The sequence below is a fragment of the Crocodylus siamensis genome, chromosome 7, assembly GCF_052110815.1.
Source record: "Crocodylus siamensis isolate JL-2025a chromosome 7, ASM5211081v1, whole genome shotgun sequence".
Classification (NCBI taxonomy): Eukaryota; Metazoa; Chordata; order Crocodylia; family Crocodylidae; genus Crocodylus; species Crocodylus siamensis.
The window spans coordinates 78764019-78778792 of NC_143401.1; the positions used below are offsets into that span (position 1 = coordinate 78764019).

A 14774-nucleotide genomic window follows, 5' to 3' on the forward strand; every position below is an offset into this window, starting at 1 on the left:
ACCTAGGATGATTTAAAATAGCTGCATAACCTTTTCAGATGTTCCCCTTTAGATGTTGATTTCTGTTTTCCTAGGCAAGGATTTTTAAGGAGAGATTTTCAAAATGAAGGTAGGTAGGTTTTTTTACCATTGTCTCTCATTAAAATCTATGAGATTTGTATAGCTAAATGTAAGCAGCAGAACCTTGTGACAGGCTGCAAGCAGCCATTGTTGCACATAATAAGGAGGGAAGCCCTGATTCAGTTAGAAAGACAGCCCTGACCAGCTGGTTTACGCAGTGCAGAAGCTCACAGAAGGGGATTCCAAGGTCTCTTTGGCCTACCGCACTGCAAAAGCCAGATGTGTCTTTTGTTTTTTGTTTTTATTGAATCAGACTCCACGACAGTTTAAGAAAATTGGGAGGCCTGTTCTTTGTTAAAATCAGCACAAAATGCCTTTTTTTCTTTTCCGTAAATAATTTAAACTGTTCTTTATAAATAAACAACTGCTTTAAGGCACTAACATTTGTGTCCTTTGACAGTAAATATGAACTCCTTAATTAAAAGCAATGCAGCAAGTGATTTCAATTACCAAGTTTATCTTGTAACTGACTGGGTAGACCCAACTCCTATGGCATATTAGTTTTGTTATTTATTTATTGTATCAACAGAAGCATCATTCTTCAGGTAGTCATCTGTAATGGGCCTTACTGATGTCAATGGAAGGAATTATCATCATGCACATCATTTCAGTGCCACCAAAGTGTCTTCATTATACCCAGACATTATAGCCAAATAAAGCAGTCAATCTTTCAAAACACAAAGCATTCATCTCTTTTTTGGTAGATGCTCATCTCTGGTTGCAAATTACTACAAGACAAAAATCACTGTTCATTTTATAAATCTATCTTTGGAAAACTGTACAATATCAACACATTACTTCTCAGCATTACCTTATAAAGGGAAATAACATTATCTGTGTTATTGATGTGCTGAAATTAAACAGAAAAAGGCTGGTAAATGAAGGAAAATTTCAAAATAGTTAAAAACTAGTAATATTAAAAAAAATTAATATACACATTTTGTTTGGCTCACCATTGCAGCAAACCAATCTTAACTAGCTGTTTATTGCTGACTTTAGAAAGGACTATTCTTTAAATATACATTTAAAAGAAATATTTGAAGTAGATACAGAACTTTAGCACATTGATAATGGCAGAAAGCCCCAGATAAATAGTACAAACTATTAAGTTTACTACCTAAAAAATTCATTTTAGGAGACCAACAAATGCATTTTTGATCAAGGGCCACTGCCGTATTGTTTAAAAGAAATAAGTCTTTGTGAAGTCCTGTGATTTGATTTTACATTTCTTTTTCATTCAGGGCAGCTAAATTATCTGTAAGGGGATAAATCAAGTCCCTACTCTAAGATTACTCAGTCAAGCTCTGCCTGTAGGTAGAAACTAAATCAAGTTTTGGATAATATGCTATATTGAAACCTAGGTCTGAGAATTTGTTCAGTGTGGATGTCACTATTGTACTCTTTCTGCATTAATAGGTCCATAAAACTATATAATTGTCAAAAGTTAACCACTGCTTTGTTACTTAATGGTATGAACTAAAGCATAGTTTTTCAATACAATAAGTAAACTGTAGGAATGATTAGTATTTAGGGTATCCTCTACTTTATAGAGTAGTTTGCAACTGCAAAAGCCTTTTTTTCAAGGGGAAAAAATCCTGTAGCTCAGCTGAGTTACTGAGCCAGAAATCAATTTTCTACCAATCCAATCGCAGGATATGCTCTGATAAATTTACAGTTTGAGGTATTGAACTTGAAGGAACTTTACTTTCTTGCAGCATGTGAATCTTTAAGAAATTATGAAATTGAGTACAAACAAGGAGTTCAGAGTTAATAAAATGTCAAGTTGTGTGTGAAGGGGAAAACTCAGGACCCTTGTTCTAATACTTTCCCTGATAATAGTGGTTACACTTTTGCAGCAGTCTCTATCAGAGGAGCTGATAGTATCTCTTTCCTATTCCACTGGATAGTTCAGTTCTTATACCGAGCACACAGGGTTGTCTAGTTTACAGGTATAAACTATTTTCCTGCCTTTTTTAGATTTCAGACTGCTATTATCACTTTTGGAAATACTAATATTACCAGACTGTTTCAGCGTCACTGAATGAGAGCTCAGGTTTTTCTCTACTTAAGTACTGGGTCAGTTGTACTGATCATTTTAATATCAAGTAGAAATGGTAGGTCCATACCTAACTTGCATGCCCTTTGTAATTGTAGGTTAAGCAAACATGTAGAGAAGAGTCAGTACGTGGAATTTTTCTTCTTTTTTGTAACTGTCTTTAATACATTACAAGAGCTTGGAAAAGATGATAAAAACACCAACACCACATTTTTTTTCTGTTTATTTACTTCAGCAAGTCATGTATGTTTGTCCAGCAATTACCCACTGTTGTTTTGTATTCAGCAACATTGTCTCATGATCAAAGTACAAATGTTCTAAATAAACATTTTTATGGGGCATAATTAAATTTGCCAGAATTTCATATCTGAATTATCCTTGTTTGCCCCAGTCTTTTCACGGTTATTGCTTTCTGTAACAAAATCAAGGTGGTCTTTAGAAATACGCTATTTGAGGCTGCATAATTGAAAACCATGCAACGACACTGAAAAGGTTAATTAATGCAGCTAGATGTAAATGAATTGAGTAATAAAAAGGCATAGTGAGATGACTGTCAGGTTTAAACATGAGTGATAACTTCTCTTTGCACGAATAAGATAGCAACCTTTTACAATGGTGTTTCAGCTTCCAAATAGCAGTCAGAGGAGTTGTGAATACAAAAATGCTGGACGTGACACAATCATTACTTTCCAGCCGGTCACATAACTGGGAAAGTAATATAACCTTTAGTCAACAATAAAATTAACCTTGATTCCAGAGAGATACATATCTGTGTGGTGAAGGAATTTGTGTTGTCATTGCCTTTTGCAAGCAGTTAGCTTATTAAAGTAATACAATAACCCAGCCACAACATGGAAATGGGATTGTTGTCTCTCAGAATAGAAGACCCTCTTATTCTTGATTACTCTCAATAATGCGAAACTACTCTGTTGGGTAATTCAATAAAATTCTTCCCTTCCAACCTACCTTTCATTTTCTCAAGCCATAGGTTTGGGATTGGTTTTATTAAACTTCACAGTATGCCTAATTACTTCCTATAGATCTACATCTTATTACTAAAGACAATTTGCATTGAAGTAAAATGTTGATGTCAGGGTGATTTGTTCTGCTGCTTAATTTTATAAGATGTTCCATATCATAGCTTGCAAATAATATAATCAAAGAGACAATAGTTTTCACAGTCATATATTTTGAAACCTGCTGTTGATCTTTAGTAAATTAGGGACACTGGGTATTGGTATAGAGACTCTTGTAATCTATCATTAAATATTGAGAGTGTTATTCAATATTTCATGGAGGCAGAAAGATGCTATCAATAGGATTCAGGATGCTGTAGCTGAAACCAGAGAGGGTTTTAAGATAAATAGGACTCAGAAACCTATAAAAAAAAACCCAGGGCTTTGCATATAATTTATGATTGCTAAAATGTTTTACTTTTCCTCTTTTTTGCAATTAGGGTCACTGCTACTACCATGGAAATGTGCAAAGATACCCTGATTCTTCAGTTAGTCTCAGTACCTGCTCCGGACTCAGGTAAGTGACTTCTCTACAGGCATCTAGGAGCCTTTACTATATTAAATATCCTAGTAGCTGATGAGGCTTTGGTTTGCCCTTTTCTAAAAAACATTTGGTTTGTATGTGATGTTGCACCCTCATTATTAAACTTAGATGTGGGAACCAAGAATGAGAGACTGTCTTGCAGCTGAATAGAGGAGGGCATCCAAAAGTCCCATGGTAGCTCCCGCAGTTGTGACCATCTTAACGTATACTGGTAGTCTGTTCTGACCATACATTGGCTGATATGTCCATAGGATTTGCAAAATGTGATTTCCTTTCAGTTCTCTGCATCCTCACAGCCATTCCCCCATTTTAGTGAGCCATGGTATCCACTAGGAATGACAGAACTGCTGTGCAGCTACTAACTTTTGCAGCTTCAAACAGCCCAGTAGTTCTGAGAATTTGATATGGTGAAGCTTAATAAACTGTGTTAATGAAAGATATGACACTTAACGTTATCATCTATACTACTTGTTAACAAAAATTAATATTTTCAAGGAAAATAAAATAAATTAAATTAACTGATTTAATAATGTCTCAGGTTACAGAAAGGTGCCGACTGATAATGTTTTTTAAATACATGGTGGACACAACTCAGGAAACAATTACCTGCCTTAGCTGGACAATCTGAGACTATTTATTCATAAAGCCATTCCAAATCACAGTAATTAAGTGTAAATTGGCTCTAGTGTTCTCCCTGGAAAACCAGTGTTCCTGTCAAATTTCCAGCTGTCTCAGACTTTCTGGTTTGTTTAAATAAAATACAAACCGCACAAGTAGTTGGGAACTCCCCATCCCTTTGTTTTTACATTTTGCCTGGCCATGGTATTGTCAAGGCTTTGATATTGTAGTTTTGGCGATGGTGGGAGTAGAAAGGGGAGAAAACAGTGAAGCAATTAATTACCAAAATTCTTGCCTCCATTAAAGGAATGATTTTGGTCATACTTAGTAGGACTCCATTAGTGCCTTCCACCAAGAAGATATTTTTAGGGATACTTTTTCTATATCCCTAGCTTGTCTCCCAAAGTTTACTCTTTTTAACTTATTAAATGCAGCATTATAGAAAGCACATATGCTATTGTTAAGGCAGTGCCTCTTAACTATTTCAAACAGCTGTATATTTAAGATGAAAACAGAGCTAAAGATGCCCGCTTTGGTTGATAGAAATTGCATGTTCTTTGCCCAAACAGGTTTTCCCATATTTCCCTGCCAATGCATTTCAACCATATTCTAGCAGAAGATCAGCTAGGGGTGTGAGTATATCCCAGTATCCATACCTGTTTAACCATCCACTTCTCTGTTGCGACAGCTCAAAGAATAATCCATATCCAGTTTTGCAATAGGGACACCTATTGACTTGGTCCATAAAACACATTTCAACTCCTGGCAGGCAATAATACCTGTCAATAATTTGAGTGTGATTTGAACCAGGAATGTGTAGTTGAAAGGCTCTTACAATATTGGTTTCTGGAACCACTCATTCCCTTTAATACAATGAGTTAGAAGTAAAAGGCCAGATAATGCAAAATGCTGGGGACTTGCTACAAAATCCTAGGAGCTCTCAACACGTTGCAGGATTGAGCTCACAGTACACTGTATACCTCTCCCAGGAACACTTTTGATACATTTAGCAATGTGTCCCTTTAGAGTTTATGTGGAAAGATTTACTGCACTTGATCCAGCCTGAGACAAAATATGAGAAGAAATATGAAAGTGTAAGACAACTTCACAGCTTACTGCTGACGTCTCTTGTGTCAGAAACTTTATAAAGTGCATATAGAGCAGTTATTAGCATGAATGCTTTATTAGTTATGCACAAAAATTCTTTAAAACAATGCAAGATATTCAGAGCCGAGGCAGTAATTTGCTCCTTAACACACTCTATTGTATCTGAGTGTTGTATAAATTAGGGCATAATATATAACAATGCAAAGTTGAAGTATTAGAATTTCCCTTGCTTTTGTTGCTTTCCCCTCCAGGCTCTGTTCTGATCTGATATAGTACAAGGAATTCTAGATCCATGTAGAATTTCACAAGAAAGCATTGCATTGCAGCCAGGGGCAATGAAGGGAGAGTCTGGTGCTCAGAGATATACTCTGTTTGGCTCTGCCACATAGCTGCTATGTGAATTCAAACACATCAACTAACCCTTCTGTCCCTCAGTTTCTCCAAGTGGAAAATGTGGACAATCATTCTTACCTTTTTCCCCGTAGTGTTGCCCGAGGCTTCACGTTTAGTGCCATAAGATCTTCTAATGAAAGAAAATGCATATCTCATTTAAATTTTACAATGCCAGCATTCTCCCATGTGAAACTAGTCATCATTTTGGACTCTTTTTCCATTTATTTAGGAATACTAAGCATATTTTCCTATAGAGTAAGTGGTTAAAAGGCTAGAAACTGACTCCAAAGGGCAGGTTACACCTTTTAGAAAGCTATAAAGCATAAATATACCTAATGGCACATAGCTAAGCACTTAGGATATATCATTAGCTTATAAATACGGCATTTGATTTTTATGCCTGTCTTGTGTTGTACAAAGGATAGTGTGAACTTGGAAAATTCAGATGAGGTTTGTAAAGCTCCATCTCTTCTGTACATGGAGAGCTACGTATAGAGCTAGGTATAGAGATAACTGAAACATGTAGCGAGAGAAAAGGACTCATTACTTTTCTCCATAGACACTCACATATTCCCACTGTGATGCATCCCCTCAGACACAACATTAGAATGTCTTGCTTCACTTAGGATTACAATGATATAAATACTTGGAGCGATGCTGATAACTACCTAAAATGTAGGTTAAGCGAGAATGTAATCTCACTGTTATCTGTATACAGCTTAGCTTCTTTGGAGGAGGAGGAGCTGAGTGGCAGAAGAGAGACTCTATTCATTGAATACATGAAATGAGTAGGATGGATAGTCAGTGCTTCCAGCATTTCTCTCCGGATAAGAAAGCCAATTAGATATCAAGACTCCTGGGAAGGTGAACGTTTGGACAAGGCAAAGTCATTTCCTTCCTGTCCTACAAAAAGTACTCTGCTCTCTTTCCCACCAGAGAGGCCCTTTAGTTAGCAGAATGCAAAGTTATCTTCTGGGCATGGTTTATAGCCCCCGTGTCCAGATATGCTCGTGAAACCTTACATTTGTACTCACCTGCATGTTCACTTTTCTAGTACCTACCCTTGCATGGTTATGAGGACAGAATATAAAGCCCATTCATCTGTAGAGTTTGCATGTAAGCACCCCTTACCTGAAGGTATAGGTGCAATTGCTGGAGTGCAGCTCAAGTACATACATTAGTGAAAGCCATGTTGAGAGCTCCCTAACAAGCAGAGCCTGTGAAATTTTGGTGAAATTTTCAGAAGTGCATCAGTAATTTAGGAACATGAATATCATTGGAACTTCTGTTCCTGAATTGTTTACATCCTTTTCAGAAAATCTAGATGTGTCCAAGTGCTCTACAGAATTGCTAAATAATAAAGACAACATATTTACATATATGTGATATATTTAATAACTGCAACCCAAAAAGAAAATGTAAGAAGTCGTATTTTTGTGATGCATTATGTGGAACCAGCAACATCATGTTCCATCCATTTGCCCAATAATCTGTATGAACGTGTTACATATGGTTAACATTTTGGATGTTGTGAAATGGGGCAAAACTTTAATTTAATCATAACTATGCAGTATGTTTTCTTGGTGAAATTTTTCAAGCTTAGTTTTTTCTTTTCTGTCCAGGAAGGACATTTTTGGGCAACTTCATGTTACGTGGTCAGTGTAGTCCAGAAAGATGAGAGTTTGGAAAAAGAGAGGGTTATTTCACCTTTTGGCAGATAACTTAATTGGACTGTGAACTACTTGATCTTGAGACATTTTACATACCAAAGCCACTGGGGTTTTTAACTTCAGCATTTAATGGAAGTTATGGACCCTTTTTAAGGCTTTATGGAAGTTATGCCTGTGAAGGCTGGCAAACCACAAAGGCTGGCAAAACATTTTGGAGCAGCATTTTTATGGAAGTTATGGATCCTGCTTTATGGACCCCTTTTAAAGCTGTAGCTGGTTTTTTTATTTTTTATATGGATATATATATTAATTATAATAGAATTATATCCTTGCATGTACACATTTCTTGTTGATTCCTTGGTTTGACTCCCCTCTGGTTTCTTTGTGAGCACAGCATTTCTTTCACTGTTCTGGCAATCCTAGAGTGAGTGACACTTTTTTCAGCTGCTTCTGCATCGTCATTCCCATCAATTGCATTGCCTTGGGAATTTAAAAAAGGAGAAAATAAAAACTTCTAGAGGCTGTATGATTTATAAAAGCTCCTTACAGATCCTAAATCTGAGGCCAGGTTTCACTTGAGGGTGTCTGCCGATTCCCTCGATTACTTACTACACAGCAGGACAAGGTATTTCATTAAAATGTCATTGATATTACCTTCCTTTCCTCTTTCCTTTGTTCCTTCCTTCCTTCCTCTCACTCTTCAGCTCTATTTCCTAGTCCATCTTGTCACCCTTCTGGTAAAACTCACTTATAACACTTCCTCTGATAACACACAATTACTGTACCTTGACTTCCAAGTATAGGACATTAAATCCTGTTATCACTCTCATTGAATTCTGGGTTTCAGACCTATATGTGGTCACAGTGGATAAATCTGTCTTGCTATGTAAAAGGATTAACCTGCTACCTAGGTGTTACAGTAGTTTCTGAATAATTTCTACATCCTGTGCTGTGGAATACATTTGTCAGGTTGATGAAGGGCATTAACTAGCATACAGCAAGTTTGTGTGCACAGGAGATATACTTACATGAAAATACCATTGTGGCTGCCTTTGGATCTAAAAACAGAAAAAGATTATTTTACCTTCAACCTTGATTTCTTGTCTTTTTTTGAGTTACATCAAAACTCTTATTATTTTGATAGAGTTCTATGTAGGTAATACTGCTACTGCTGCTGTGGTTACCTAGCTCTTACTAGTACGTTTTAATAGGTATATTTAAAGAGATTTACAAAGGATATCACTATTGTTATCCCCATGGAGGTACTGAAACACAGAGGCTTGAAGGGACTTGCCTAAAGTCACCCAGAAAACCAGTGGAACCCAGGTCTCATGAGTCCCAGTTCAGTGCTCTTTCCACTAGACAGTACAGTTACAAACTGTATTATAAGAGTATGAGGGCACTCTGGTGCAAACCCTAGAAAATGTGCCTGGCTAAAACACTCATTGATGCTAATAAATTTACGCTAAGATTGGACCCTGAATTTGGAAAATGGATGCGCACTTATATTTTATTTTTTAAAATGACACATTTCTTCTTTTCAAAGAGCCTTCATTGCAAACCTCTCCAAAACTTGACTGAATGCTACAATTATGCACTCACTTGTCCAGATCCAGACGTGCAAGTACATGTGGTTTGTGGCACCGTGGACCTCTTTGCCACACTACAAACTTCATGTGTTATACTTTAAAACATGCCCCATGCTGCTAATTTGCAGTGCTGGGGCAAAATTTACTACTGAGCTTTCCCAGTAGCAAAAAAAAAAAAAAAAAATCTTGGAAAAAAAAAGGGGGGCGCAAAGCACTTTAAAGTGCAATGTGCCAGGACAAATGTAGAGATGGGGGAGCAGGCAGCCCAAAGCCCTGGGCTGACTTCTCCCTATCTCCATGTGCTACTTCCTGGCTGGCTGGGGCAAAGGGTGCCTCAGCCTGGGGGCTGCCTGCCGGCTAGCCCTGCATCGAAGCACCCTGTGCCCCAGCCGTCCCTACTTGCAGCACATGAAGCAGCCAGGCAATGTGTCCTGCTGCAAACCACATAAGCGGGGACATCCACTGTTTATGCTGCTGCAGATGCACACCCCTGCCGGTGTGGATGAAGTCATTATATGGCTACGAACACTTCCGTAACTGGTTTGCACTGAAGACTCACCATGGATATACCACAAAGGCTGGCAAAACATTTTCCTCTAAAATCACAATTAAAAAGGAACTGACCCCTTCTGTAAAATTCTCCCAAGCTCAGCTTGTCTTCAGAATCATGAAACCTAAAAATGTTTCTACAAAGATAATATAGACAGCCAAGGCATATTCAGATGACCACACGTGCCACTTATGTAGGCATTTGCTGTGCTGCTAATTTTCAACAAGGCGGGTTTTTTTGACACCAGGAGATCCCACACCAAAAAAACACGCAAAAAATCTGTGCCAAAAAAACCCGGGGTGGCGCACATGGCGGCAGTGTGTGCTGCCTGAAACTGGAGCCTGCATGCCTGGATCACCACTGCTGGAGCCCCAGGAGGCCCCCAGGATCCCAGGTAAGGCTGCCGAGGTACTGGCCACAGCCTCTCCTACCCCATCCTGGGCAACTTACCATGCATCATAGCACACATGCATGAGCATTCCCCAGGGACAAGTAGCAGTGGCACAAAGTACATAATGCCTATGTACTACTTAAATGCTACTTAAACCTGTGTTAGCTAAGTGGTGCTTGGGCCTTGGGCTGAGTTTCCAAATAGGGATGATTCTCACCCAGTGTGACTACTCAATGTATACAAATATAATGGCCACCTATTTCTCAAATACTTAGGAAATTATATTGCACTTTCAATGCCAATAAGGTTACTATGAGTATAAGACTGAGATTAATTAAAACCAAATGTTTAATTGCATTCATGGATATCAGATGTATTGATTTACTTAACTTTCCCCTTGCAACACAGCAAAATAATATATCACAGCTTCACATAATGCTGCCCTAGCCAAGTTTTCCTTCAGCATCACAATTTCACAGACAAGCATACATTGATAGTTTATGTTGGCAGAGTCCCCTCTTCTGCTGACAAGTTGGAAAAGAAAAATCCCATTTATATTTTAAGAATTTCTAAAGCCTGTTGATTTATGAATTACAACTGGCTTTGTATTAGGTTCTGTAAAAAAAAGAAAAGAAACATATATATCCTTTCACTGTCATATATTAAATAAGCTGAATTATTCCCTCTAGTTACACTTCCCCTAATTGGGAGGTTCTTGGCAAGTCAAATAGCAATTAAAAACAAAAGTATTTAGTTCATGTTTTGTTTAAATTCCCCTTCCTTGACGTGGAGGGAGGGAGAATTCCACACCACACTCTCATCCACACAGTCTATACTTTCCCTACTGGTGAGGAAGGAGAAGGGCCTGCCCTGTCTGTAGTAATGGACTGATCCTCTACTAGGTTGTCTGGAAAAGATAGAATCAAGGCTGTTTTGGGGTTGGAGTTGCTGATTTTTAGGCTACGGGCATGGAGCTTCTCATCCTGTACATGGGAGAAGGGAAGGACTAGATCATCTTCCTTTCTGTATGGAGGGGAAATGGAAGAAGCACAGTGGAGCACAAGAAGTTCTGTAAGGAGCTGAATAGTAGGAGAAGGTCAAGATTAGAGAATGAATCACACATGACAAATGCTGGTCATATCGTTAAATGAACTGCTGAGAGGGGCTCCGTAACTACAGTGAAGTTTCTTCTGCTCTCATGAAAGAGAAGCCCTGCAAATGAGCACAATTTTTTCCACCTTCTTCCTGAGTTCTTCACAGGCTTCCTCCAACGTAGGGACCCACAGCATCATTCTGTCACTTACAGAGGGAGCTGAAACAAGGGTTGAGACACTGGGACCTCTTGAGTTCTCTACTGAGGACTCCTGCAGATCTCTTAAGACCCATAAAGAATCCCACCAGTTCATCTGTAGCACTTAAGTTGCTAATCCTGTCATCACTCAGACACGTTTGATGAATGCTATGATACTACACAGATAATACGTACCATTTTCTATTTTCAAACCAGTTTGCAAAATTGGAGACCATTCTGGTTCCCAAAAAATTTAATAGCAAAACTCCCATTTGGCTTCAGTGGGGGCTAGAATTGGCCATCAACTGATTGCTCTATCCTGGAAATATCTGAAAAGCTACATGAAAGTTGAACACAACAATATGTGACACAGTGGGCGCATTTAAACAAGATGCTTACTGTGGAGTTCCCTAATTAGCTCCATAGTAAACTCCCAGCATCAACACATGTAGCCATATTAGGCTGCAGTAAACTATTAAACACTGCTGTAGGTTAGTACTTGTAACTACTAATCTGTGGCAGTGTTATTTAGTACCACACAGTGCACGTGTAGATGCTGAAAGGCTGGCTGGGGCATGAGAGTGCTAAAGTGCAGGGGCTGCCTGCTGGCTAGCCCTGCACTGAAGCACCTTAGTGCCCCAGCCAGCCCCTCCACAGCACGTTGAGCCAGGTTTGAGCACCACTGGGCTGGCAGGCTGACTCCCCAAACATCTGCAAGCTGCTCCAACCTGGCTCGACATGCTGCAGTCCTGGGCACATATGTAAACATGGCGCCCTGGAGCCATAAACTTCCATGCAAACAACCCCTGAGTTTATTTAGTCAAATTAATTGCATGTTTAGATGCACCCAGTATTGCTCAACTCCTCTGGTAACTACTCCCGTCTATTTTGCTCACAAATGGTACACAATGACCTGCGTATTATATACCTACATGTTAGCTTGGCATGTATCAGGATTTTACTGAATTGGAACTAAAGACACAGGTTGTCAACTCAGTTTGCTTCTGGATTGCTGGGGAAGTGAGATCCTTTTTCTATGTCTGAGTTTTCTTTCTATAAAGTAGGAACAATGACATAGACTCCCTTTGTAAAGAGTTTTAAGATCTACTGATGAAAGGAATTATTAATTAGTTCTAAAAGCAGGCAACCAAGGTATGCAGAAGGTAGTTCTCCCAGAGAGGATCAGAAAAGTTCTGCTGTTTGTTCAGTCTTGGCTGAACTTAGCTGGTAATAGCCAAATCCAAAAGTCATTGTCAGTGGGATTCTGTCCATTAAATGAAGTGGGCACTGGATCAGATCCATAAAGCCAACTCCCCCATTTTATCATAACTACTCTGAAGGGACATAGGATGAGAGGTGATTTTCAATTAATTGGTGCCTAAATTATGGAGGGATCTATATTTTAATACAAAAAATAAATATGTGGAGCAGTTGCCCAAGATATGAATCTTGGGCAACGGATGTCTAGCAATAATTTTCTGACTTGATTTTTTTCTTTAAATATTTTCCTTTTTTTTAGTTTTACACACAGAAATATTTAGTGTGCAGTATATTGATGGTGTAATTAAATGGCTTGTAACATTGACTACTTTTCATTTTTTAAAACAAAATACCAGTCAGCAAAAAATCCCAACTATTGGCTGTTTTCTTTTGAAAGAGAATATCCCAACTGAGCCATATCCTGTCTTGGCTCATTGGAAACATTTATAGTATGCAGAAGACAGAAAATCCCATGTTCAGGAAGAAGCAGCAAAACCAGCGTAGGAGTAATAGAGCCTGTTTTGAAAAATCTATGACAGTGTATACAGAAAAAAGTAATTATGGATTTATATTATTTGTATTGAATTGATCTGGATTCTAAGTACTGAAAGGTTGTAAGGTACTATTACTTTCAACCTCATTTCACCAAAAAAAAGAGCGGAAAGAAATAGAAGTTTTCAGCTAACTACATTTTTAAGGTGCTGTATTTGGCACTGATCACTGGAAAAATGCATTTGTAGGAAAAGAAAATTAGTGAGAAAACAGAGAACCAGCCAAAATAATTCATATTTGATATTCATTATCTTATTACAAATGGTCAGGAGCCAGTGGCTGATATCCTGTAGGCAGCACGCAAAGAATAATAATGCAGTCTACTGAAATTTATATTTTCCCTTGTGTTGAATCTGATGATTTTTGGCACAACATGCAAAGGTAGAATTGTCCTGAAAGGTTTGCGGGGTCGTTCTTGGCAGGAGTTTCAGTGGTGTGCTGAACTGAGTGTCCTGGTCTAGGTGTGCCAGTAGGGGATGAGATGAGTCACTCAACTAGGTGTCTGCCCTCCCATCCACACCTTCTCTCCCTGGGGAAAATACAGTTGGAGGGAAATGGTGGGTAGTTAGTGATATGAACAACAGCTGGAATTAAAAAGGGATGCACTCTAGAAATAGTGGTATGGCTGCTTGCAACTTGCACATTGTAAAGTGAAAGTAATTTCTTATATAAACCCCTGGCATCATGGTGCTTACGGAGAAGTGAAAGGTTTCTTCCAGCAATTGGCAATAATTAAAGGGGATTTTTTGGTGAAACAAATTACATTTTTTAATAAACTGTGCAAGTTTACATTTGAATTGAATAACTATTTATTTAGATGCTATGTATTGTTTAGGGACTATCGGTATAGTGAGGATGTTGGAATTACCCATTTCAAACAGAAACGCATGGAATTCTCCTCTGTTATTGTTGCTAGAAGCCTCTAGAGTGAAGTGATTAATTATGCCAGGAAAAGAATACAACCATTATGGAATGTGAATGTGATGCATGGACTAGCAGGAGGAGCCAAGGGGCAGTCTGCAGAGCTGTGCTGACTGTTAATTTGAACTACGACTGCCAGAAACCCCCAGGGGCTGGGGGCATGGGGCAAAGAAAGAAGGAAAAAAGAAAAAGGAAGCTTGAAGCTGGAGTAAGGGGAAGAGAGAGCAGGGTGCATGGGGAACATGGTCAGCCCTACACAGAGGAGTACGCAGTAGAGATGGAGATCTCACTGGCTGTCAGCCAGGACTGGACTGAAGGAGCTGGGCTCAGACTTGGGAGCAGCTGCAGACTGCTGTATGAGCACTCTGGGACCTAAAGTCTTGTTTGGGCACATCTCCGGAGGTGTGTTGGGGAGGGGCAACGAAGGTGCTGAATGTATGCTACCACAGTGTGGATGTTTACCTTTTATCTGTTCCCTCCCTTGGTCCTACTAGCTTGTGATCCTAAACCTTACAATTTTCTGTATAAAAGTGGAAACTCCCCCTTGCTGCTTGTGCCAGTTTCTGGGGCTGCAGGGTTGGCACAATTATTTAATTAAGCTGTGTTATCAAGCTGCCAGTTATGGAAAAAAGGGGAAATGCATTGTCCCAAGTTCCCAGCTTAGCCTTATTCTGGATATCTTAAAAGACTAAACAA

General features: G+C 38.8%; 1 protein-coding gene across 1 annotated transcript in view; it reads left to right on the forward strand.

The window, feature by feature from the left end:
* The window catches only part of ADAM12 (ADAM metallopeptidase domain 12), a 346240-nt gene that overhangs the window by 222596 nt on the left and 108870 nt on the right, over window positions 1-14774 (forward strand). The window contains exon 5 of the mRNA XM_090056735.1: window positions 3633-3709. Within this exon, the coding sequence (XP_089912861.1) occupies window positions 3633-3709 (77 nt within the window). The remainder of the gene's footprint in view (window positions 1-3632; window positions 3710-14774) is intronic.